Raw genomic sequence first — 27686 nt, 5'->3', positions numbered from 1 at the left:
ACACATGAACCTCTTGTAATTTTTTTAGAGGTTGAGATCCTATAATTACACCTTCATTTCCTCCTGAGGCCTGGTAAGGGTGAGGTGAGGTACCTAAAGTCATCTAGAATTCAGTGGGAGCACCAAGCCCAGCCCCCTGGCTTCTGTTCGCAGTCTGGAGCCATCTCTCTTCCTCCTCCTTGGCCTTGCCCTTCTTGCAGAACTTCCTCAATACTCCAACACTCAGGTTTACCCCCCTTCCTGAGTGGCCACAGGAAAATTAAGACAAGCTCTTTGATCTTATGCCATAAACACAGAACCATCACAAAGCTGATTACCCTTCCAAAGACAGTTGTCTACTTTTCACTCCTTTTAGATTCATGGTCTGAATTCTGAGTTCAGAAATTGGTGTTTTGTTAATTAGTTTGCCACATCTGGCCTCCAGTTTCACCCAGTGAAATTAATAGGGGAAATATAAAAATATAATAATAATTGCTATTCTATAATCAAATTGACCTTTGAGTTTTTGTCTTCACCACATGGTTACAGTGGCTGCCAACCACAGGGAGGACAATAAAATAGAAAATGAGAGCAGCCAGGAGAGGCAGTTCATTGAATCAAGAGTTCAGGTTTTTGTGCACACAATACCATTCTTTTTTTTTTTTCCCTGTCTTTTTACCTTTTCTAGGTAAAAAGATTCCCAGGAGATTCCCAGGCTAAGGATCGAATCGGAGCTATAGCCACCGGCCTATGCCAGAGCCATAGCAACGTGGGATCTGATCCGAGTCTGCAACCTACACCACAGCTCACAGCAATGCTGGATGCTTAACCCACTGAGCAAGGCCAGGGATTGAACCCGCAACCTCATGGCTCCTAGTCGGATTCATTAACCACTGCACCACAATGGGAACTCCCATTCTTAACTGTTTTGACAGCCCCTCAGGTTTATCTTCTGTAGTGTTTACTGAAAATGCGTGGAAGAGAGGTGAAGTGATGAAGTTGAGAACTATGAATATTGCACAGAATCGTCAGCTCTAGTGACCGTCATCTTGTGAAAGGCTGGGATTTGATCTTTTCTGGCCTTTTCTTAAAGTCCCTATTTTGATACAGGTGCCTGGTTCATCACTTCCCTCTTTCTTTCTGTAGCAATAGCAATAAAAATAGTATTTCAGATCATTCCACTAAAGTAAATGCATTATGATGCTTACATGGTTTGAGCTATCTTTGGGGAACAAGGTAGGAAAATTTAAAGAAATTGGAAAAATGACAGGAATACTTAGAATTGTTTTTCATAAACTCAGGAAAGAGATAAACCCTTTACCCTCATCTTTCCAGGCAGTATCTGGAGAAATCCTACCAGATTTTTTTGTAAAGATTCTAATTGAATATATCTATTATATATTCCACTTACTAGAGGACCTACTGAAGAGAATGTCAGCTGATAATTTGAAATCAACTACTTAATTTATGTAATTGATAACATGTAATTTAAGCTCTCTTACTTAAACTTCCTTAGTTCTAGAGACTAAGTAACTACACAGGAAACAGTATTTGAGATAGCACTGAACAAAAAACTAAAATTTCAGAAATAGGAGGTCATTCAGAAGGAACTGACCTCTGATTAAACACTGGAGAAGACATTTCCTGGTCACAGAAGTAGCACAGCTTAGTGCCCTAAAGGATTACATTGGAGGATTTACTGTGTGTGTATGTATATTATTATTAAAATTATAGTCATTTTCCACTAACCATTCCTTTTGCTGTAGGGAAGCAAACAGTGGGATGTGGATAGTGCAAATACTCTATTTCCTTTGTCTCCTGTTTTCTCATTTTCTTCATTTCCTTTTTTTTTGTCTTTTTTCTAGGGCCGCTCTCCCGGCATATGGAGATTCCCAGGCTAGAGGTCTAATCGGAGCCGTAGCCACTGGCCTACACCAGAGCCATAGCAACACGGGATCCGAGCCGCGTCTGCAACCTACAGTGCAGCTCACGGCAACACTGGATCCTCTATCCACTGAGCAAGACCAAGGATCAAACCCGCAACCTCATGGTTCCTAGTCAGATTTGTTAACCACTGCGCCACCACGAGAACTCCATTCATTTCCTTTTTTAAAAAAATAAAATTTAAGTATGAGCTTCTTGAAAACAGAATATGTAGAGAATAACTTCAGGGAGGATTTAAGAAAGTATCAACAAAGGCTTAATGAATGGATCCAGAGTTTGGGATGGCAGACAATTAGCTGTGTTTCCTAGGTACCCACCTGTTGGTTGAGTTGGTGGGAAAATACATAGATGCGCAGGTTTGTGAGTATGGTGTAGGTGTAAGAAGGTGGGATAACGAGTTGGTTTTGAGTAGAATATCCAGAAGAGCTCTCCAGATGGAAACTGAGAATGTGTATCTAGAGCTCAAGGGAGAAATCTGGACCAGACTACAGATTTAGAAATCTTGAAATGTGGATATTAATTGTAGGGGAGGGAATGCAGGTCATCTCAGGAATGATCAGAAGAGAGCGGGGGAGGGAATCATAGGACATAGCAGTAGCGGCAAAAGGAGGGCACATGTGGAGAAGACTCAGAATGTAGGAAAACCGTGAGGTGATAGTTACATTTACAGATTTTTTTAGGTTATTTTTATTAATGTAACACTGGTTTATAACATATGGCTCATGTGTAAAACATTCTATTTCTACTTCTGCATGTTCTACAAAGTGCTTACCACTAAAAATTTAGTTTCCGTCTGTCACTGTTGGGTTGACCCCCTTTATGCATTTCACCAGCACCACTCCCTTGCCTTTTCCCTCTGGTAACCAGTACTCTCTTCTCAGTATCCACATATTTGTTTGGTTTGGTCTGTTTGGGGGTTTTTTGATTGTTTGTTTTTTGCTTTTTAGCCACCTGTGGCTTATGGAAGTTCCCAGGCTAGGAGTCGAATCAGAGCTATAGCTGCCGGCCTACACCACAGCCATAACCATGAGGGATCCAAGCCATGTCTGTGACCTACACCACAGCTCATGGCAACGTTGGATCCTTAACCCACTGAGCAAGGCAGGGATTGAACTCATATCCTCATGGATCCTAGTCAGCTTCATAACCCACTGAGCCACAGGAGGAACTCCTTGGTCTGTTCATTTATTTTGTTTGTTTGCTTGTTATATAGTCTGCATATAAATGAGATCATATTGTACTTGTTCTCTGTCTAACTTATTTCTCTTATATACTGCTCTCATGGCTCATCCATGTTGTTCAAAATTTCATCCTTTTTTATGGCTGAGTAATGTTCCATTATATATGTATTACACATGAGAAGATAGAATTATAATTGCCTAAGTGTAGATAGTCCCAAGAACATGGAAGTGGTCAGTGACAAATGTTGTAGAGAGATCAGCTGAAATTGAAAATTAATAAAGAACCCTTTTGAAAGTCACTGAGGTATTTAGGGTATGCGTTGAAGGAGAAATAAAAGTGTCCTTTCAGACTGAAATAGTGACACAAGCAAAAAGCAAACAAAAGACAAGCAAAAAAATTGTAGACACTTGCAAAATTAAAAAAGGAAGAGAGAATTGGAGATAGTATGGAGATAGAAGTGCAGATAAATCCGCAACTAGTGTTGTTGACAACAAAGGGCAAATTATTTTCAAGTACATAGATGATACAGCATTTCCTAACTAAAGATCCATACTAAAGTAATATGCCCAATTTTTCATTCTTAATTTTGAGATATAAGAAATTATGAAATAATGTGTGAAGGCATATAAACATTATTTAAAAGAAACACAGGTAACACTAAAAAAAAAAAAAAAAAAAAAAAATCAAGCCTTTATACCTGAAACTGTGATTATTTAACCCCAAAGGAAAACTAAGAATTAGTTAACAATGTTCTTCACACTTTCCTGAACTCATGTAAATGAGAGCAGCCAGTGGTATGTGTGGCCAGAAGAGATTTGAAGATAGAAATGGGGTCCGTTCCTGGCTGTACCCTTATTCTCTCTATGACTTTGGCCAAACTAACTGTTCTAGCGTGTTCCTTTGCCTGTAAAATGGTGATGGGTTTCTTGTGAAAATTCTAGGAGTATGAGATAGTGCTTGTAGAGTGCCTGGGTGGTCTGGCATCACTAAAGGAGAGCTGATGTTCTGTGGGCATTTTCTAAGAGACAGAAACAAGGCCAAAGCGACTAGACGCCCTTTGGGGTGCATTTAACCTGTGGAGGGGGGGGTTCTTTAAATTTAGTGTTTAAATGATGCCTCATGAATGAGCAGGATTACTCCTAAACCTCTTAATTTTCTGTATCCATTTATGTAGTAAACTTCCTAAATAATTGAATGTATTGCTATTTGTTGATTTTTAAGTATTATCTATTGCTTTTGATGAAGTTGTATATACAGGTAAAGTTTGAGGGTTCTAAACATCATCGATCATTAAATAGTGCTGTCTAGAAAAGTAAGTCACATTTTCATAGCTGATGAGAGCTCTAAGACAGACAAAAATTTTCCTCACTGCTGCACTGCTTCTCGCCATAACTACCCCCCCGCCCCAAAGCAGACATAGTTGACAACCACTCTTCCTCTGATTGCTAATCCATTGCCACTTCTGGGAAGTCCTCCCTGATTCCCTGATGACGTACCCCCTTCCCCATTACACACTTTCACAGCAACATATGCTTCCTTTCCTAAGTACTCGGCATAGACACAGTCTTACATTGACGTGTTAATTATTTTCTTATCTCCTCCTCTAGCTCCTTAAGGGTAAAGTCATGACTGTTGTGTCACCAGTGTACTCCTGGCACCTAGCACAGTGCCTGACACATGAGAATTATTTGGATAGAAGGATTCAAGAGTGGGTGGATGGATGGAGACCGGCGAGTGTTTCTTTCCATGTTATCTTTACCTCCAGCTCTGTGTTGACTTCCTTCTACTTGGGTTGCTCTTTCTACCTTTCTTCTGCTGGCAACTTCACAACCTTCCTTCCCATCCAACTGAAACACCATTTCTTGGTTTTAAAATGATGGCCAGCTTCTCACAGTTTTCTAGTGAAACTCTTATGAAGACCTAGACAAATGAAAACAATATCACACCACAAAACAAAGCAAAATAGTCAGACAACCTACTGCCTGCAAGAAGTTCAACTCAATTAGGAAAAGTTAATTATATTGCCTGTGTTTTTCTTTATAAAGCTGGCTACCATCCACCACCACTCAACCAGCTGCTCCTTTGTGGAATAACCCATCAAACAGGGGTGGCCAGGTAGTCCTGGCCAACCTGTGTGCACTCTGCTTGCTATTTTCTCCTGTTAGAATAGGTTGCTTCTATGCCTGCTTGCTGGACTTTACATTTTTATTACCTGAAGTGTGATGATAGTACATAATGGATGCAGAGAGTTCAGATTCTCTTCATCCAGAGAAACCTTGAGAGCAGTATGAGGTCATATTCATAAACAGCCTTTTTGGAGCCTCTTTCTAAAATGGGCATAATGAGGAGATTCTGTTGTGGCTCAGCAGGTTAAGAACCCAATATAGTGTCCGTGAGGATGCAAGTTGGATCCTTGGCCTTGCTCAGTGGGTTAAGGAACAGGTGATGCTGCAAGCTGCAGCATACATCACAGATGCAGCTTGGATCTGGTGTTGCTGCGGCTGTGGCGTAGCCTCAGCTGCAGCTCTGATTCAACCCCTAGCCCAGGAACTTCCATATGCCACAGGTGCATCTGTAAAAAGAAAAAACAAAATAAAGTAAAATACAGTGGGCTTAATGGCAGCATCTTTGGCTTCAAACTGAGAAAAGGACTTATGTGGGCATTTGAGAGGTGCTGTCTCTCTGAGCCTTCCATCAGTCACACGCACATGCAGGTCAGAGGGTCTTCATCCTGCTTCTCTGCAGCTCTTTTTTTTAAAAAACCAGGCTCTGGCCAGCTCTTCGGTTGATCTAGTTCGTAGACAGTTGCTGAGTATGTACCATATCCCAGACACTTTGCAAGAGACAGAGAGGATATCAAGCGAGATCTAGACGTGACTCAGCCCTCAGTGAACTTTACAAGGAAGACAGACAAGTACATAAGTAACCATTTTGCAAGGCAAGAGGAAGTAAGAAGATCAGCATGCTGTCTGAATGTAGGTGGTAGAGCGATGTGGAAATTCACAAAAGGCTTCATGTAGGAGGAGTCTTTGAACTAAGAATGAGAAGGATTCCAGGAAGCAGAGGCCAGTGAGTAGACAACTCTAATCTGAGAGGACAGTTTACCTAAAGTCAGAAGATTTGAGGAATGTCCATAGATATTGGTGAATGAAATGTAAGTACGTAAATGTACGCGTTGGGAATATGAGAAGTATTTTAGTGCTCGGATCATGGAAGTCATTGCATGTCATGCTAAGAAATTGGGACTCAATTTGACTGACAACTGAAACTTGATTTGGAACTAAGGAAGGGAATTAAAAAAAAAAAAGTGCTTTTTTGGGAAGGTGATTCTAGGGGCATTATATGTCTGGATCAGAGGGGCGTGGGATTAGAGGCTTGACATAGTCAAGACAAAACTCAAGACAGGTCTGACCCACATAAGGGTCCTGGTCACGCAGCAGCGTGGTCTTGCCATAGAAGTCATTGGGGAGGTAGGATGGCAAAACTCACCCAGCCCTAGGTGTTTCCTGTCCTAGGTCTAGGGTTCTAAAAAATGGTCTGAAATGTTGATACCAGAGGTGAAAGCTTAGGAGTTTTGTGGAGAGATGAATATTAAAGGAATTGGAAAGAAGATTGAAATTGATGGTATGTTTCAAAGAACACAAAGAGATGCTGACGGATCTGTAAGATTCCGTGCGTTTGTTGTTTCGTAATGAAACCCTGCAGTTGGTGACATTTAAGGCTTCTAGGTGACATTCAGAAGCATGTGGCATCTGAACTCCCAGATCTTCGAAGGCTTATTTGAAAAGAGCCAGTCCCACATGAGGTCAAAAAGGTAGGTTAGGCAAAGTAAGCTTAATACTATCTGACAGACTAATGCTGAAAGAATAACAGTTCAGCCAGAATTGTGAAGTATTCCTCATACCCGTTTAACCTACCACCTCTGTCACGAAAAGAGTACAAAAACTAAGCAGAAAATGATATAAAGTATTTTTATCTTTTGTATTAGATAGAATTAAAAAAATAAGCTTTATTTTTAATTAGTGCAAAGAAGTATAAATAAGAAATCAGAAGTGGTCCCTCGCTGTAAGCTTCCACTGATGGGCCGATGGGAATGGAGAATATGGCACATGGTAGGGAAATGACAGCACTATAAGAAAAATACAAAGTAAAAAAAAACAGAAGTCTCTGTCCAGTCCCCTTCACCTCCATTCTTTTCTCCTTCTAGGTTGGGGCAGGGGGATTATGTATATGGAGTTATCATATTTCTTGTATTTAATAGCTTGGTTAAGATATAATTTACATGCAATAAAGATCTATTCAATTTACGGCAGTGGTTTTGGGTATATTTACGGAGTTGTGCAACCATCACCATAATTTAATTTTAGAACATGTTCATCATCCCCCAAAAACCCCTTTAGCAGTCGTTCCCTACTTTCTCCCTCACCTCAAACTCCTCCCCCACTAGGCAACCACTAATCTAATTCCAGTCCCTATGATTTTGCCTACTCTGGATTTTTGTGTAAATGGGATCATACAGTATGTGAGGAAGGGGCAGTTTGGGTTTCTTTAATTTAGCATAATGTTTTTGAGGTCCATGCATGTTGCAGTATGGATAAGCACTTCATTTTTATTGACAAATAATATTCCAGTATGGATATACCACATTTTATCCATTTACTATTGATAGACATTTGTGGTTTTATTATGAATAAGGCTGCTATGAAAGTTTCCCATCCAAGGTTTTGTCTGGACGTATGTTTTTATTTCTCCTGGATATATGCTTATCAGTGGGATTGCTTGGTCACATGCTAACTCTGCCTTCAGCATTTTGAGGAACTGTCAAAAACTGTTTTTTACAGTTTTACATTCCCACTATCAGTATATGAGGAAGGGTTCAAATTTCTCCATACAGAGTAAAGCTTTGCCAGAACTTGTTGTGTCTGTCTTTTTTATTATGGCCATTCTAATGGGTAGGAAATGGTATTTCATTGTGGCTTTGATTTTCACTTCCCTGATGACTAGTTTTGGTGAGCGTCTTTTCATGTGCTTATGGGTCATTTGTACATATTTTTGGGGAACATTTGTACATGTCCTTTGGATCCTTTGCCCATTTTTAATTGGGTTGTCATTTTATTATAGAATTGTAAGAATTCTTTATATATTCTGGGTATAAGATTTGTATCCAATATATAATTTGCAAATATTCTCTCTCATCTGTAGGTGGGCTTTTTCTTAATGATGTTCTTTGAAACACAAATGTTTTTAATTTCAATGAAGCCTAACTAATCAGTCTTTTCTTTTTTCACTTGTACTTTTGCTGACATATCTAAGAAATTATTTCCTAGCCCAAGATCGCAAAGCTTTACTCTGGTATTTCCTTCTAAAAATTTGATAGTTTTAGTTCTTCCATTTAGGTCTATGATCCACTTTGAGTTGATTTTGTGTGAGATGTGAGATTGGGGTCTCCAAATTCATTCTTTTATGTTTGGACATCATTTGGGTTTTTGATGTCCAAAAAAACTGTTTTTTCCCCTATTGAATTGTCTTGCCCCTTTGTGAAAAATTAATTAACCATAAATATGAGGACTTATTTCTGGTCTCTCAGCTGTATTCCGCTGGTCTAAATATCTGCCCTTAATGCTAGTTCCATACTGTCCTGATTACTATAGCTTTGCAGTAAGTTTTGAAATCAGGAATTATGAAATCATGAACTCCTTTTACTTTTTTCAAGATAATTTAACTATTCTGAGTCACTTGCATTCCCATGTGAATTTTAAGATCTTATTTGTCAATTGCTGCAAACTATTTCTTTTTAAAGAATATTTACATAAAAAGAATTGTAATTTGTGTATTGTTCTATACATTACTTTCTTTTCCCTTTTCATTTTCCCTCAAGGACGTTTCATTTGTTTGTTTGTTTGTTTGTTTTAGGGCCACACCTGAGGCATATGGATGTTCCTGGCCTAGGGGTCAAATCAGAGCTGTAGCTGCTGGCCTATACCTCAGCCACAGCAATGCCAGATCCAAACCATGTCTGCAACCTACACCACAGTTCACGGCAACACTGGATCCTTAACCCACTGAACAAGGCCAGGGATCGAACCCACGGCCTCACGAATACTAGTTGGATTTGCTACCGCTGAGGAATTCCTCAAGGGCATTTTAAACACAGTGTCTATCAGAAAATAAGCCCTCTGTACTTCTACACAGAATAACTGCTGGGAAAGGCCTCCAAAATGTCCCCTTAACCTAGACGGGATGATTACTTAAAACTTCCTCACATTCTTCTTTCTGAATTAGTACAAAGTTGTGTGCAGTCCTATTTCTTCTCACCACTTCAGTTTTCCAACAAAAGGGATCTTGGGATTCCAACTAAATGATTTGATTCTTCAGAAAAAAATGACCTCGGAAGAGAGTTCTTTTCTTGAAGCATTTCTGGCCAGGAAAGTTCAGCTGCCTCTAAAAAAAAAAAAAGTGGTGAATGGGCAGCCCCACCTTGGGAGCAGCCCTTTACAAATCTGGCTCCCTTCAGCTGCCCCGCAGGAATGGAAACCACCTCAGAGACGGTAGACCAGGAAGAGTGGGCAGCCTGCTTCACTGTAACTGCATTTGGTAGAACATTCCTCCCTCATCCTCATCCTCACTTCTCATTCTTTAGGTAAAGCACTGGATGCACATACCTTACTCCCAAACAGCTTTTCTGTCGAGGGCTGGCATTCATCTGATGTTATAGCTATACCAGCTGTGTTGAACGAGTTCCATGTCAGTAGGTAAAGAAATCCAGCATCTGAGGGGTTAAAGCCTGGCCCAGCAGGGGCTCTCCACTAGTTACTTCTGACTCCCTAATAGCCCTGATTGGTGGCTGCCTTCCCTACAGCAGTTGCTTTATATTTTGACTGTCACCCCTGCACACATTTATTTAGCAGAAGCATTAATAAACCCAGTGGAACCCGTAAAACACATGCCCAAGAGGAAAGCTTTTATCTGAAACCACCTTTCAGATTTCTGGGAAAAGGTCCCCAAAGGACCTGTGGATGGAATTCAGGGGAGTCTAAGAACTTGGATGAGAAAAATTTACGTCTTTATTTTCACTGAGCACTTAGTAAAATTTAATTTTTCCTTCAAATGAAGACAACAAATGGCAGTAGTTTTTGCAGCACCTGAAACGTTTTCACTGATAGCAACACAGATATTTTATATCATATTACAGTGGATGACATGTCTTGAAATGCCATTTATATTCAAAACTACTTCTAAATTATAGTAATGATTAGACCAGCCATATATCTTACTTAATATGTTCATGAAAAAGCACATTTTATCATGTTATACATTTGTTCAATATTTCAATTACTGTGTTTCAGTGTAATTGTTTTCCTCTATAACCCTATGTATTCTATTTTATGTATTTAAGAACATTATTCTGAAAAGGGGAGAAAGCAGAAAGCTAAGTAGTCCATGAAACAAAAATGATGAAGCAGCCCTGGAACAGATCTTCTGTGAGCAGCCTCCAAATGGTGCACTAGTTAATATCACTAGGTACTGGAGGGGGCTTTGCTTTTAAGGCTGAGCTGTATCAAAAGATATTGATTACAAAGAAAATATTTTATAACACTAGAAATTCACACCAGATATGGGATTCTTTTTTATAATGACAACAAAATCTAGAATAAAACAATGAAGAAGACAAGAGTCCATCCATTAGGACTCTTCTCGTGGTTTCTGGGTCTAACTTGCCAGACTTTCTCAAGTAGACGTTTGGTCTCACTCAGGAAAATAAAACTCTAATCTGGGTATTACTTATGTTTGCTTTCTGATTTCTCTCTTTACTTGGACATTTTGAAGTTCAGTATTGATGCTTCCTTATACTAGAAAGTTATCACAAAACATACTGTATGAGTGACTTTACTTAGTAAAAGTGGATTTATATAAAAAATGCATTTTTAATTGCCAACCCAGATGTCTTATCATTGAAGTAAGTCCCCAGATTTCATGATTAGTGTGACCGCCCAAGGCTTCCTTTCTCCAGGCCTCAGTGTGCAGGAGCCCAGCTTTTGTTGCCTTGACAATTACAATAGCAGGTCAGGAGAGGAAAGAAGATGGGGTAAGATTTGTCAACCCTGAGCTCTCATCCCCAGGGAGTCACATTGACTTATTCTTGAAGATTCAAAATTCCTAAAACCATGTTGTACATCGCTTCTATTTTGATGATAATTTGTTTTAAACTTATTTTAAGATTTCTAAAAATTTACAATGGTAATTTTTATATCTGAGATTTTAGTTTTTTAAAAATCTCTTTCCCAAATTGGAATATTTAGGAATATTTTTTGAGATTGCCTCTTTCATTTTTTCTTTATATCATTGAAAGTTGGAAACCTACTCTCTTAGAAAAAGATATAAGGTAAATGGGTTTCCACATGTCTTTAAACCATTGAAGTAAGGCTCCTCCTCCCCTGTCTGCTGTTCAAGGAAGGAAAAAGGTGAAGAGTTCAGTGGGCTAAATGGGCTAACCAACTGTCTAGAAGGAATTATTTTGATAGGACCCAGTATTAGCAATGAAGAAAATGTATAAACATAAATACCTTGCAACACACACACACACACACATAGGGGCATGTAAATATGGCATCTTTGTGCATGCTAAATTCAAAATGTAAATACATTAGAAAAAGGAGAAAATTTTATTTTTCTTTTGGTGTCTATTTATTGTATGAAGCTACAGTCGAACATAACGCACAGGTGGTTTAAAATGCTTCTCTGCCATCTGAGATCTCGGCTTGCCAGGGTATAGATGGGGATGTCACTTTAGGGAATTGGGCTTATTCAGTATGTAAAATGAGACTGGCATGGGTTCAGAGGTTTTGTCTGTGTCTTTACCAGTGAACAATTTTTGCTTCCTTTTTTTAAAGGTCTTGTAAGTTTTTTTAAAAAAAAAAAATTACCTAATTTTTCTCTCTGTTGCACTAAGATTCTTAATACCAAGTGTTCGTAATCTACATTTCCTATCAAAATACATAGAAACTATTAGTATATAAGCCAGAGGTTATTTTAATCCTGGTACTGAAATAAAATTCTAATTTACAACCTTGTTAAAAAATTTATTTTCTTTTTTTGATGAAGATCTATATGTTAACTTGATTAATGCATTGTAACCACATCTTGGATTTTTTTAAAAGAAAAATCAAACTAGATTTAATGTTTTGTGAAGTTCTTTTATACAGAGTATTTGGCATTTAATTCATGATATGGGTTACTTTAAAAAAAGGAAAAGTGGTTTAGATAAGGCAGTATGGTTCAATATACTATTATACATAAAATGTATAGCAAAATGAACATTGTCTCAATAGTAAGTAATGTAAAAAGAAAATCAGCTCTTGGATAAATGATGAAGGAAATACAAATCTAGGTTGACAGCAGTATCTGGATAATACTACTTATTTTATTTATATAGATACAAGGGGTTTTTGTCCTTTAGGATTATAAGGTCTGCCTTTTTGATCCACTGTGTTACTCTATCTAATTTTAATGAAGAGGGCAGTATGTGGCAATAAGAAACAGAAATGCTGAGACCTTTGTGGACCCTCTAGCAATCAGTGAATATCAGATCACAAATTTCCCAGCTTTAATTACAGGCAAAAGAAAAGACAAAATTAGCATTTTAATATAGAAATATCTTAGGCTTTAGGAGAATTATGATAAATCTAATGTTGCCTAGTGAACTAAAGAGGGGATATTACAACAAACTGTCTCCTTAGGAATATTTGTTTAAATAAAGGCAACAATACTTCATCCTTATCTTTTTTGGATAATTATCGCTATTTCAGGCTGTTCTTTGTTCCAGGTTTAAAATACCTTTAGTTTAAAAAAAAAAAAAAGTAATTGGCAATGTTTGTTTTCTGTAAAACTACAAGAAGGGAAAAATGCCGTTTGCTTGGCACTAACAAGATAATTATTTTAGGGAGAGTTTTTGCTCTGCAGCTCTGGTTCACTGGTGCCATGGCATCTCTGCTCTTGGATGCATTTAGGTTACCTCGTTTCAGCTACAGCGTATTAAACTAACTCCTCTTCCATGGCTGAGCTTTGCCCACCTGTCTCCCCTAAAACACCTGCAACATATGTTTGCATAACCCTGTAATGCTTTGCCTTTGGGGTCCTGAGAAATTCCCCCAGAGCTTTTTGCTTATAAACAGCTGAGCAATTCGTTTTTCTAATGACGGCTGCTTTTCCCCCAGCATTGAGGCAATAACATATTCACTAAAATAAGAGTCTCATTTTTCATCAAAGAGAAATGTTCGACATATTTTTCCAGTGCCGTTTCTCCTTCTGAGCCTTATTTTCCCCTTTTCTAATCTGGCATGCTAAAAATTAAGAGTTGGTAGCAAGATATTAAGGAAAAGAAAACTAAGTAATTCTTCATTTGTCGAATATTTATTCATGCCAAACATACATTATATTTATATTGTAAATATAAATCAAATTTTTCTATTAAACAAGTGCTACCAGAACTTTATCAGTTTAATTAGATGTAAAAATTGTGACGAATAAACTATAAAAATAAAAATTTGCACATATTGTAAGAAATCTCTTTAATTATCGTAACCTCATAAGCTGGCAAACAACTGTGCATTAAGTATACGTGGTTTTACAATTTAAAAATATGTATGTATATACTCCTATTCTGAGAATTAAGACCATTTTTCTCCCCACATATAAGGTCCAGTGTGCATGATATATTGTCCTAAATATGTACTTGTGGTTTTTTTTTTTTAAATGTAAATTTGGGTGAAATTCACATATGATAGATGAAATGCCACTCTCTCTACCTGCTTGTCATCATGGATTTTAAGCTGTCAAACCGTCAAATCAGCTGTAAAAGGTCTGTTTATCAGTGCTCAGTGGTATCAGAAAATAATTATAGCTTCCATTTTATTGAGTGTTTATGATATGCCAGGCCCTGGGCTACACTTAACATTCATTGACCCATTTAATCCTTTCCTCTGTTTTGCAGATGAGGAAACCAGAGCTGCCTGGAGGGTAACTGACTCCTCACAGCTGCTCAGCCAGGAGTGGGTGGAACAGGGTCTGGGCTTAAACCTCCCTGACTCCCCACCCTTGGCCTCCTCCCCTAGGCAGCCTGTGCCTCTAAAACAGATGTTAGGTCTGCTCTACTCCTTTTGTTTTCAACAGGAAACGTTAACTCTTAACTCCTACTGGTACAGTCATAAATTAGAACTAGGATCACTGGAGTTCCTTTTGTTTGTGGTTCAGTTCTTTGTGTGTTTATACATAGCCAGGCTTTGAAAGACACAGTGTTCAAAGCAGGGTAAATACCCCAGACTCCTTTCCTCCTGGAGTCTCAGTTAACAGTTCAAAAGATGACCCTTCTGTCCTCAGGTGAGAGATGGGAGTTAGGGGATCAATCTAGAAAATGCGGTTTGTCGTAACTTCTGTTGGATGAGTTTGATTTCACCAGGCTCAGGACAAGGAAAATATGTCACATTCTATCTTGTGGTTAATTGTACTTCTTATAGCACCTTTTAGTTTGTTGTACATAGCATGGGTTAGCATTAAAATATTTGTACACTACTACAGAAAAGTGAGTTTGAACTTAAAATCCTGAAATATGACCATGTGGATAAGCATGGCCAGGAAGGATGTTATATGCTGATCCACAGACTTCAGTTATGAGTGGGGCAGAAGAGAGTTGTCCACAGTCAAAAGCCATGCTCGGTAGGTATGGAGTACTTTACCCGAAATTACATTAAGGGGCAGCTTACTATTACATAATACAGACCTCAGAAGTGAAGAATATCAACCACAATGGAGAGGTTGGGTTTCAATCAGTTTTGTCCCTGACATGGATTTCGGTCATTCACGACTTGTACGTTGATTTGATCATGCCAAATTATTTAACAAAAGCATTTTGGAAATTCGGAAGTACCACACAGGTTTGGTTTTGGTTTTTTAAGTCCATCCAGGTTGGTCTAGGAAAGGCCTGGTAGACTGAGGGTAGATTGAATTTGTGATTTCTGCATTTTCAAGTATAGTTATATAGACTTCTCAGGGCATGAAACATAATAGGTATTCCTCCACACACTGCCCAGTATGTTAGGATATGATTACTATTTTGTTATTTTTGGAGAACAATTCTCCAAAAGAGGTTTTTTTTTTTTTTTTTTTTTTTTTTTTTTTTAATGTACATTGATTTGGAAAAGCTTATAATATTTGAAATCCTGACTATGTGATAATGGATTTAAAATAATTACTGATTGTTCCAATCCCTTGCAAAGACATACTATTAAAGTTGTTGACGTTATGTCCTGTATAATGAGAACTTACAACTGTCATAGAGTCTGGTCTTTCTTAACATACAGAGTTTTATATGTGTAAAATTCTAGGTGCTCTTACATTTTAGAGGAAATCCCAGATCTATAAAAATTAAAATCAAACGTATATTTCTATGAAATTTTATTTGGAAAAAAATCCTTTAAGAAAGGCAGGAATCTTTTCACTTTTAAAATGTTTCAAGTGCATAAAGTTAGAATTCTGCTCATTTAATTTCATCCCACTGAGGAAACTATTTGCTGTCATTTTGGTACATAGTTTTGTGAGAAGGTATTGCCTCACAATTTCTTGGCTTTTTAAAGCCTTATTCAGAAGAGACAAAACTAAATTAAAAATAAGGATTATAGGTGAAATAAAGAACTGTCAGTACTGAATCTTAATGTATGAAAGCATATATGGGAGTTCCTGTTGTGGAGCAGTGGAAATGAATCTGAATAGGAACCATGAGATTGCGGTTCGATCCCTGGCCTTGCTCAGTGAGTTAAGGATCTGGCGTTGCCGTGAGCTGTGGTGTAGGTCGCAGATGTGGCTTGTATCTGGCGTTTCTGTGGTTCTGGAGTAGGCCAGCAGCCATAGCTCCGATTAGACCCCTAGCCTGGGAACCTCCATATGCCGCGGGTGCGGCCCTAAAAAGACAAAAAGACAAAAAAAAACTTAAAAAATAAAAATAAAAGCATGTATGTTCCCTTTGGAGTTTTGTGTCTGTATATGTTGATTGCTATAGCCACATATTGGTTTACAGACAGACCAGACATTGGTTCTGGGCTGTTCATTACAATAGCCACAGCTCAGGTGGTCATTGAGCATAGAAGTGTGACTGGTCCCAGTTGAGATGTGCTGTCAGTGTAAAAGATACACTGGATTTCAGACACTTTGTACAAAAGAAAGAATGTAACATATCTCAATATTTTTTCTAGTGATTACATGGGTATTTGATTGTTTTTACTTTTTAGGGCCACAGCTGTGGCATATGGAAGTTCCCTGGCTAGGGGTCAAATCAGAGCTGCAGCTGTAGGTCTACACCATAGTCATAGCAGCGTGCCTGATCCATAACCCACTGAGTGAGGCCAGGGATCGAACTTGCATCCACATGGATACTAGTCCTGTTGTGGCTCGGAACACACTGAGCCACAACGGGAACTCTTCTAGTGATTACATGTTAAAAGGACAATATTTTGGATATACTAAGTGAAACAAAATATTATTACATTTAATTTCATTCAGTCTTTTTTTCTTTTTTTTTTTTAATGTGTTTGCTAACGATTTTTAAATTACCTATGAAGCTTGCGCTTGTGACCCACATTTTATTTCTGATGGATGGTGCTAGTCTAGACCATTCGTATGTCTCCATATTTATGTTTTAGCCACAGCATCATCTTCTCAGATAGAAAACTCCATTGGATAACTTTCAGCTGTAACCTCTGATTTTATTTTCTTACATTTCAAACACCATTTTTGAACATCATCTTTTCTTTTTTCAGTCCCAGTACAGTGGTACTTGAAACCACCTCTCCCTTTGATAAGTCTCCTAGGAATTTAAATAGGCCTCAGTGAAAGCAATACTTGAGCCTCATTCATATGTTCAGGTTAGATCATTATTCCTAATAATGGCTTTAAGTGCTTGGGTAGATCAGCACTTCTCCTCTTGAATTGCTTGTCATATCTTTATAAAGATGTTTCAAGAAATTGCTCCATGCATTCCCTTCTTTCATTGTTTTCTAGCAGAAAGTAACATAATCCTCTATTTGTTGAAAGTCAGAGAAGAAAAGACTTTCATATTTGCAAAAACAAAATGTTTCAAGGTACTGAGAATAAAGAACAAAATTGGTCATGAGTGATAGTCCTACGAAAGTTAATTTTTAAAATAAATCATGAACATGCTGTCAGTCTGCCAGTGGCTTTGACCTCTGTTTCACTCTCCCTTTATATTTGGGACCAGGTTGTCATCAGCTACCACAAGGAGACCTATGTAATTCCTAGAGAGAGAGAAGTTGCACTGTTAGACTTAATAGTATGGTAGTCATGGAAGCATCAGTTATCTTCATCAAGGCAATTCAGATTTGATTATTGTAGAACTGTGTTGAATACCAAACCAGTGGAGTAGTAGCTGGAGCTAAATCAAGAGATTGTCATTTTTGTCAGATGATTAGGGCTGACTTGGAAGAGATATGAAAGGGTTGAGCTGTGTAAATATTCTCTTTTCAGCAGAAAAAGAAAAGGTCCATCATGGCCTTAAGATGCAGCTTGTTAGCTTGATGAATTTCAAACTATTTAACCTTAGTAATTATATACCCCCACCTACATGCAAGTGTATCAGTACCTTGGGTTATATCTCCAAAGATGGATTTCAAAGCATATTGGTAATTTTCTATTAAGATAAAATGCAGCCTTTCTGTGTCTAGTTAGATCTCTCAAAGGATAGGGCATGTGCTGGTTGAAAGTCCTAATTATTAACCTGAATTATATGCTCAGGTAAACATTGGAGCACATTTACTTATACGTTTAAAGAAACATTTCAATAAAAAATGTATGTAATTTAACATTTTTAGGAGGATGGTATTCGTTTAAATTATGCTTTTAACACATTATGTTTTTATAAACTAGAAGTATATTTAAGTTTATTTGCCTGAGGGACTTGGTACATTTAAATAAAAGACACATTAAATAATAGCAATATATTTAAGTAGCCACAGTGGACCTAATGTTTCAAGGATATTTCTACGTGTTGATAAATATTACATGCCAGAAAGTACTGAGGATTGCTACTTTAATGAAAATATGCATTGGTCAGTTTGATTTTGTATTGTGGTGGCACCCTGATAATGTTTCCAATCCCTGGGCCCTTATTAAATTCATATATAAGACTAGATGACATAGAAATTGCTAACTTTAAAAGAATTGCTGAATTCCAAAAATAACACATTTTAGGAGAGGAAAGACCCAGTGTGCCATCTAGTGGCCATATTCAACATTCTGGTTATCAAAAGCTAACCGTGACTTTTGCTCTTCTCCAAAATGCAGCTTTCTTGACACTTTATGTCTCCGCCTTAATCATAGATTGTACTAGCGTTACATCTGATATAATAATTTTAGTTTTGTTGTAATTCTGTCTGATTGTATTTTGGAAAGGCATATTGAAAATGACAAATTATCAAAAATAAATCTAATGAAAGGAACGTGAACTATGAGACAGGTAAAAGTAAAATATATTGAAATTATATCAGTGTTTGGTGAGACCAAGGTCAGGTAAGGCAAAACTTCAATAAAAACAAAACCCTAGCACATTAACTACTAAACTTCATTATTACATGTATTTTTTTTATGGAAGAATATAAAAACAATTGTTTCATTCTTTTGTGTGTTAATGTATAATTTAAATGGCTTTATACAGTGTAATTTATTGCTTTTTTTTTTCTATAGAAAAACCCAAGACCAGTGACTTACCAATTCCATCCAAATTTAGATTATTACAAAGCACGAGGAGCAGACCTCATGAATAAAAGCCGGTAAGTCCTCTTTCTCTGATGAAGGTTATAAGTCACTAAGATATTCTTGGAGATCATCAGGAAATTTTACACATTTGCTGAAAATAATTTTCCATATTTTAGCATAGCAGTGGTTAATGCATGTAATGAATCTTTGTTAAATAAATTATCTAAGTTTTTTTTTAAGCATGAGAAAAACAATACAGAGTGTTGTCAGTGGTAAGATGAAAAATTAAATATAATACTTGTTACAGTTTGAAGTTTGGCAACTTCATTTTTCCAACACTAATAAACCTGAATAAATTGTGCCTACTTGTATAATCTCTTTCTAGATCCTTGCTGTTGATTGAAAAGAGACAGTTCTATAATATATGTTTAAATTATTTCAGTAACAAAATTAAAATTGGGTTTCCCAACTGTCTTTAGAACTACACAACAAGCTTATAAATGCATCTTGTGTGTGCATTTGTGATTACATACATAGAAATTTTAAGGGTCACTGTAGGAATAAAAAAACATTAAAATCCTACTTTTAAAAAGAAATTAACACTGGCATAAAGGGTTGATGAACAGTTTTGTTCTTTCATAATGCTATACTCAGATGTCTCAAGAGTTAACTTGTCAAACCAGAACCATCTCAAATTAGAATATAATTCCAAAGTTTACTCTGAAAGGCTGAAATGTTAGGATAAATATTACAAGTTGTCCGAATTTTCTTCCTTAAGCATTCTGCCTGAGTGCTAGCTTTTCTTCTTCAGTGTAGTTCCGGCAACCTAAATGTACATTGATGAAGTGTACTAACACAGTGTGTCCTCCTCTTACTCAGTGTTAAAAATAAGACATAATTCCTGACACACAGAAACTTGTGGTCTGAAGAGAGAGAAGGATTTGATAAGAAAGCTGCTGAATTTAGACTTGTCTTTGAGCTTCGTTTGAGTGTAATACTGTTTTTAGTTTACCAATCCTTGATAGAAGTCTGTCTCACAGTTTGATGGACTATGTAATTATGAGACCAGTTTTGTAGCCCATGAGGCTTCTCTGAAGCTCTGTTTGTTCATCTGATTCTTGTTTCACAAAGAAAAGGTTATTTCTTATAGTCATTGTTCATTTAATTTAACAAATTTTTCTTGAGTGCCAGACTCTCTTTATTCTAAGCACTGGAGATACTCAGTGAACAAACCCAACAAAAATCCCTGCCCTCAGGAATCTTACAGTCTAGTCACTTGTATTCCCTCACTGTCAACTATTTCGTTCTGATATGTTTAAAAGAATAGTACAGTTTAGGCACTTTGTTCATACATCTTTCCAGCTGGAGGCCCTTCTTCTCCCCTAATCTCCACCCCATAACCTGCCCCCTCCTCCACCAACCACCCACCCACACACCCTCCGTGCCCCACCCCCATATTAGTTATCACAGGACAGCCCAGTAACTCTCAATTGATAATAGATTACATCACACCCCGACTTCAGCCCTCCAAAGGCTTCCTGTTACCTCTGCTGGTCCACCTTTCCTCCTTGGCCTCTCCCTGGTGACTTCCTCTCCTCTACCCCCAGCTTCTCCTCCCTCCTTTAGAGCTTGCCCTGGGCATCTGCCTTCCCTGTTCTCCCACCTTTCTCTTCCTTTGCCTCTTCAAGGTTTATAACTCAGCCCACACATCATCTCACAGCAGCCTCTCAGGACCTCCCGTTTGTCTTCTCCCTTGTAGCAGAAATGACTGACAAACTATAATTATAACCAGTACTATATAAAAACCTACACAGTTCAGTAAGAATCATAGGATCCTGTCTCAGTGGCCATCCCATCTCCTGCTATGCTCTTCACTGCCCAGTGGATCCCAGCCCAGGTTCATGGCTTTAAATTCCATTTTATGTCTTTATCCTGAGCTCTTCCCTTGAACATAAACTCATATGTTCCAAACGCTTGAGTCCACCTCCACACACCTGTTACTCTCCCAGTGTTTCTTCATCACAGTGAATGTCAGGACCCAGTTGAGCAAGCTTTAGAATTGCTTTTAACTCCTCTTTCTTTTTCCTTTGTTTCTTTCTTTTCTTTCTTTTTTCTTTCATTCATTCTTTTCTTTTCTTTTCTTTCTTTCTTTCTCTTTCTTTCTTTCTTTCTTTCTTCCTTCCTTCCTTCCTTCCTTCCTTCCTTTCTTTCTTTCTTTTCTTTCTTTCCTTCTTTCTTTCCTTCCTTCCTTTCCATAAACTAGATTTAAGAAAAAATAACTTTCATTGGAGTATAGGTGACTTAACACTGTTGTGTTAGCTTTGAGTATACAGCAAAGTAAATCAGCCACATATATATATATATACATACAGATCCATTCTTTTTCAGATTCTTTCCCCATATGGGCTGTTAGGGAATATTGAATAGATTTCCCTGAGCTATGTCCTTGTTACCTTTCGATTTTGTATAGTATGCAAATATGTAGTGTATAATATGCTACTCCCAACCTCCCAGTCCATCACCTCCCCCTCCCATTTCCCCTTTGGTAACCATAGGTTTGGTTTCCAAATCCTTGTGACTCCCCTTTTTCTCGGGCTTCACACATAAATTCCATCAGCAAGTCCTGTTCAAACTATATCCTGAAGTAAGTCACTTTTATCTCCCTGCACCGCTAATACCAAGTCACATGTCCTTGCCCTTCTCACCCTACAGCTTTCTGCCTAGTCTCCCAGTGCAAGTCCAATTATATCAGTCTGCTGCTCAGATCTCTTCGGTGACTTTGGGTAAAATCCAAAGCCTTTACAATGGTCTTCAGGCAGGCCCTGCACAGTACAGCTCCTTTCTCTCCCATACCACTTGCTCCCACTGCTCTGTCCTGTTGTTCACTGGACTCCAGTCATACTGGCCTGCTTACCATTCTTTAAGTACTCAGACGTGTTCCCACTTGGGGAGCTTTGAGCTTGCTTTTCCCCATGTCTGGGTTCTTCCCCAAGAATCCACATGGCACACTTACTATTCAGTCTGTGATCGGGTATCACCTCTTCAGAGAACCTCTCTTTGATTGCCCTGCCTAAAATAAAAGTAAAAAAATAAAAGAAATATCATATCACTTATGTGTGGAATCTAAATATGGCACAGATGAGCCTACATACAAAACAGAAACAGACTCACAGACATAGAGAACAGTCTTGTGGTTGTCAAGAGGAGGGGGGAGGAAGTGGGATGGACTGGGAGTTTGCATTTAGAATGGATAAGCAATGAGATCCTATTCTCTAGTGCAGGGAACAGTATCCAACCTCTTGGGATTAGAATATGATGGAAGACAGTATGAGAAAAAGAATGTGTATATATGTATGACTGGGCCACTGTGCTATACAGCAGAAACTGGCAACTCAAGTGTAAATCACCTTAACTTAAAAAAACTAAACTAGGAGTTCCTGTCGTGGCACAGTGGTTAATGAATCTGACTAGGAACCATGAGGTTGCAGGTTCGGTCCCTGCCCTTGCTCAGTGGGTTGACGATCCGGCGTTGCCGTGAGCTGTGGTGTAGGTTGCAGACGCGGCTCGGATCCCGCGTTGCTGTGGCTCTGGCGTAGGCCGGTGGCTACAGCTCTGATTGGACCCCTAGCCTGGGAACCTCCATATGCCGAGGGAGCGGCCCTAGAAATGGCAAAAAGACAAAAAAAAAAAAAAAAAAAAAAACTAAACTAAAACAATAGAACACTCTGCCCTTTTACTTTGTTTTGTTTTTGCGTCTTTTTTATAGCAGGTTTACCTGAAATGGTATTTTTTGCTTTTTAAAAAATGTTTATTCAATTTTTTGTTTATTTTTACTGTTTGTTTCTTGTACTGAAATGTCAACTCTGCATGTTTATCTTATTAACTGTCGTATCCTCAGCACGTAAAATGGGGCCTGGAATATAGTAGGAATCCTTCAATGAAAGGATTGCAGACAGTAAATAAACATTTAAAAAGCTGTTCAAACTCATAATTAGTCAAAGAAATTCCAATTAAAACACCTATGAAGTACAATTTCTCACCTTTCAAATTAGCAAATTAAAAATAAATGAGACAAGAGTTCCCATCGTGGCTCAGTGGTAATGAGTCTGACTGGTATCCGTGAGGACGTGGGTTCAATCCCTGGCCTCACTCAGTGGCTTAAGGATCCAGCATTACTGTGAGCTGTGGTGTAGATCACAGACATGGCTTGGACACTGCGTTGCTGTGGCTGTGGCGCAGACTGGCAGCTGCAGCTCAGATTCGACCCCTAGCCTGGAAACTTCCATATGCTTCAGACCCCCCCCCCCGCCAAAAAAATGAGACAGAGATGTTTAAGTCCTAGAGATCTACTGTAGAGCCTAGGCCCATAGTTAATAATACTGTAGTAGGTACTTAACATTTGCTAAGAGAGTAGATCTTATTTTAAGTGTTCTTATCAAAAGTAAATAAATAAAAAGTAATAATAAAAGGACAGGAGGAAACTTTTGGAAGTGATGGATAGGTTTATGGCATAGGTTGTAGTGATGGTTTCACAGATGTATACTTACCTCCAAACTCATCAAGCTGTGCACATTAAATATGTACAGCTGTTTGTGTGTCAGTCATACCTCAATAAAGTGGTTCAAAGGGAATGAATGAATGACCAAGCTAGCATTGGTAAAGGCCCATGGATATGCTTAGTCACCAACTGAGGGAGTATAAATTGAGACAAACTTGATAATCTTGCCAAGTAATACTTGCAATTCTGTATGTGGCCGTTATAACTACCACATTATTCCCCAGAGGTTTATCATGTCACTACTTTATCCATGATCAAAAACTGTTGTAGCTACAAAACCCTTGGTAAAGTCTCCCTGGAGCTATTTAGTGCCTAAGATGCTTTTACCATGCTGGACCCTTCAACCATAATTAGCCTTGCAACTACTTTCTTAGTTGTTTAGAAGCTATTAAAGAGTTAATGTACTGGGCTGTAATTGAGTAGCAAGTGGGGATGATCCAGAGGGAACTTATAACCTCATGGGAAACCCCAGCAATGAGCAGTTTGTAGAGGAGAGACAGGCAGGCAGACACCTGGAAAGCAGGGAACTAGTATTTGTCTACGTCTCTGGCAGTGGACTACTATTTGTGTTGCCTCTCCAAATAAGGGATGAGGATGCAAAGATGACATATGATTTCATGGATCAGAATATCTCTAGAAATCAGTAAGCCTGGTTTCTCTTCTCTGCTTTACCATGGATTGCTATAATTAAGTCTTTAAAAGCAAGAGCCTAGGTATTTTAGTGGTAGATTTTCCATTACATGTGTGGGTATTATCCACTATGCTCTGATTTTACTTAACTTGCAAATTTCTTTTTAAAAATGGGAATTGACATTTTCAATTCATTCAACTTTTGAGCTCAGAACAACAATTTAACACCCAAATCTTGCTCCAATTTTGTCTTTAAATAACTAACCATAAATTGCTGCTATAAAAAAAAATAAGTGCATCTAAATTGTGACCAGTGTTTAGAAAGACCCATCAAACTTATTTAGGAATCTGTGACTACTGAAATGCCCACTGAGTATCATGGGAGAATTTTCATAGTTTTAAAATACTGCAGTCTCTTACACTGAGTAGAATCACGTACCTCCTTTATTTCAGAACATTCATGGATTTTCTGTGTTGAAAATGACACAACACAGTTTCTCAAAATGCGTAATTTTTTTCAGCTCTGCCGAGGTGAGGAAATAATAGCACCTTAGCTGTCAGCAGCACCTCAAGGGCCTGTGTCACTTTATCGAGCAGTGCCTTTTTACGGGCTCCACAACTGTAGGTCCTTAGCTCGAGTAAGCAATTAATTAATTAATTTATTTTTTTATTTTTTGTCTTTTTTTGTCTTTTTAGGACAGCACCTGCAGCATATGGAAGTTCCTAGGTTATGGGTCTAATTGGAGCTGTAGCAGCTGGCCTATGCCACAGCCACAGCAATGCCAGATCCGAGCCACGTCTGTGACCTACACCACAGCTCACAGCAACGCCGGATCCTTAACCCAGTGAGGGAGGCCAGGGATCGAACCTGCAACCTCATGGTTCCTAGACAGATTCATTTCCGCTGTGCCACGACAGGAACTCCTTGCGTAAGCAGTTTCATCTCACCAAAGGTAAATATAGCACTTGATCAAATGAGGCCTTGAGAGAGATGGAAGAAACCAGGTTTAGTTCCCCATCTCTCTGCTCACCAGATCAGCCCTAGACTAGTCTTCCCTGAGCTGAGACTCCCAGCTTTCCTCTACCTGGTAACAGAGATTACTTTAAACAACCTAACTGATGGCAATAATGAAAGATTCCAGAATTAGAATTCTGGAGGGTAGGCCCTTGACAAAAGGCCCCTTGTTAGGATCCCTACGTGGGATCCAAGAGGAAGCCAGGCTCCGGGGAAAGACGATTCCAGCAGGGGGATGATTCTCACTGGCCTTTGACGGCCTCCCTGGCCTCTGCTAGGCTCCATGTAATGAAGGAGTGCTGTGTCCAATCCATCTTAACCCCGGGAGTGCCTGGTGCTCAGCAGTTCTCCATCTCTCCCTGGGATCAGGATCTGCCCCAGCTTAAGCATGCTCCTCCCAGAACCTGGCCGGACAAGAACGTCCTAGAAAGTGCCTCATCCAGGAAGCACAAGGATTCTTCCAGCGATTGTAATCTTGTGCTAGAATTTGAACTTTATGAGAATGGGGACCCTATCTGCCTCTGTCACTGCTGTTCCCTCTGTACCTGGCACAGAGAACAAATTCAGACCTTAGTGAAGTGAATGAATGCTTTTAACTTCAATTGTAGAATAACTCATGTTGATATCGGGGTCTGGCTCTTAGAAACTTCATATTCCCAGGACCTGGCGTGGTACCTGGCACTGTTTCTAGTATTCAGTGGATATTTAGTTTAATGACTGGATGAATGAATACTGTTTTGAATACCTAAAAAGCGTAAAAATTTTCCCATCCAGTTTCCATTTTATATAGTCCACAAGACTTTTTAAATTGGGCTTTATTATATTTACTTAGAAGTATTTTATTGCTAAAATATGGTAAGGAAATAATATGCTAATAATATTTCCCAAGCCATGAAGCCAAGAAGTCCGTGGTTATGGTCCATTAGTAGTTAATTGGCTAATCAGAATTTCAAAGGACACTGATTTCTATATAACTCTAATTTTATGATATTTTTGTGCTCAAATAAGAGTTTATGCTCTTTCTGTTGTATCAAAGAGAGTTGTTAATTCCTAACCAATTTGGGTAAATTGATAACACTATGTGCAGAGTAAAAAAATCTTTCTTCTTTTTAAAAAATGTTACCTATAATTTGTACAGAACATGCGGATCTTAAGTGTTCAGTCTGATGAGTTTTGACAGCTGTGTAAACCCATGTAACCACCATCTAAAACAATGTATCTGGAGTGAACATTTCTTTCCCCCGAGAATTCCCTCAAGTCTCTTTATGGTCAAATCTAACCCTTCATCCCAGGGCTACTACTGCTTTCTGATTTCTATTACCTCACATTGATTTTACTTTTTCTTGAGGTTCATATAAATAGAGCCACGTAAACTGCACTCTTTGGGGTCTAGCTTTTTTCATTCAGCATAATGTTTTTGCAATTCATGCACCTTGTTCATATATCAGTACATTCTTCCTTAGATTATTGAATTGTATTCCATTATATGAATACCACAAGTTGTTTATCTATTCTCTTGTTGATAGATACTAGGTTATTTCCAGATTTGGGGTGTTATGAACAAGACTGCTAAGAACACTATTATACGGGTGTTCTGGTATTTTTGTTTGTCGTTGTTGTGGCTATATGTTTATCTTTCTCAGGTAAACACGTAGAAATTAAATTGTACTATAGGATAGATATATGTTTAACTTTATGAGAAACTACATATTGTTTTACAAAGTAATTACACCTTTTCCCACTCTCGTCAGGAGTATATGGGGGTTCTAATGGCTATACATGGTTGTAATAATGTTTGCTTTTATTAGTCTTTTTCTTTTTTAATCTGTTTTAGTTGGTATGAAAATGGTATCTTATTGTGGCTTACTTTGCTGTTTCCTGACCATCTTTTCACAGCGTGTTGACTTGTATATCCTCTAAGTATTTTGCCTGTTTTTAATGTTCTTTGTCTTTTTATTCTTGATTTGTAAGAATTATTTATATATTCTGGATAAGACTCTTTGTCAGATATATGTACTGCAAATATTATCCCCCAGTGTGTGGCTTGCCTGTTCATTTTCTTAATGATGCCTTAAAGATGTCTTTTGATGAGCAGAAGATTTTTATTCCAAGGAAATTTATTTTATCAGTGTTCTCTTCTACAGAAAGTGCGTTTTCCTAAGACTCCTCTTAGTATCCATTGTGAAGAGTCCTTAAGACCACCTTCAGCTTTGATGATTCTCTAGACTAGATGGACTCAGAACTCAGAAAAGCTGTATACTCATGTTTACAGTATGTTATGGCAAAAGGATAGAGATTAAAAGTAGGAAAGGAAAAAGGTTGGCATCTGAGAGAAAGAGGTACAAGTTTCCAGTTGTCCACTCCCACTGGAGTGCGTAAATCTCCCAGGAACTGTGTATGGCAACACATGTAGGTGTTGCCAACTAGGGAAGCTCAACCAGGCTTTGTGGCCCCCAAGACTTATTAGAGGTCAGTCATGTAGGCATGAAGCAACCATGAAACTGACACCAGCTACTCTGTCTCCAATCCTCGCAGAGGTCACACTGATACAGTGCAGTAGGGGCCCATGTCGAAAAGAAGCAGACTTTTTTTTTTTCCCCCTTTGGTCTTTTCTAGGGC

General features: G+C 38.3%; 1 protein-coding gene across 8 annotated transcripts in view; it reads left to right on the top strand.

Annotated features, from left to right (window-relative positions):
• Nucleotides 1-27686, top strand: part of TBC1D5 (TBC1 domain family member 5) — a 546905-nt gene that overhangs the window by 425431 nt on the left and 93788 nt on the right. For all 8 annotated transcript variants that reach the window (XM_021069681.1, XM_021069680.1, XM_021069682.1 and 5 more), the window contains one exon: nucleotides 18853-18938. In XM_021069681.1, the coding sequence (XP_020925340.1) occupies nucleotides 18853-18938 (86 nt within the window). The remainder of the gene's footprint in view (nucleotides 1-18852; nucleotides 18939-27686) is intronic.

The sequence above is a fragment of the Sus scrofa genome, chromosome 13 (genome assembly GCF_000003025.6).
Source record: "Sus scrofa isolate TJ Tabasco breed Duroc chromosome 13, Sscrofa11.1, whole genome shotgun sequence".
In the NCBI taxonomy this organism is placed as follows: domain Eukaryota; kingdom Metazoa; phylum Chordata; class Mammalia; order Artiodactyla; family Suidae; genus Sus; species Sus scrofa.
This window is presented reverse-complemented; position numbering and strand designations above follow the sequence as displayed.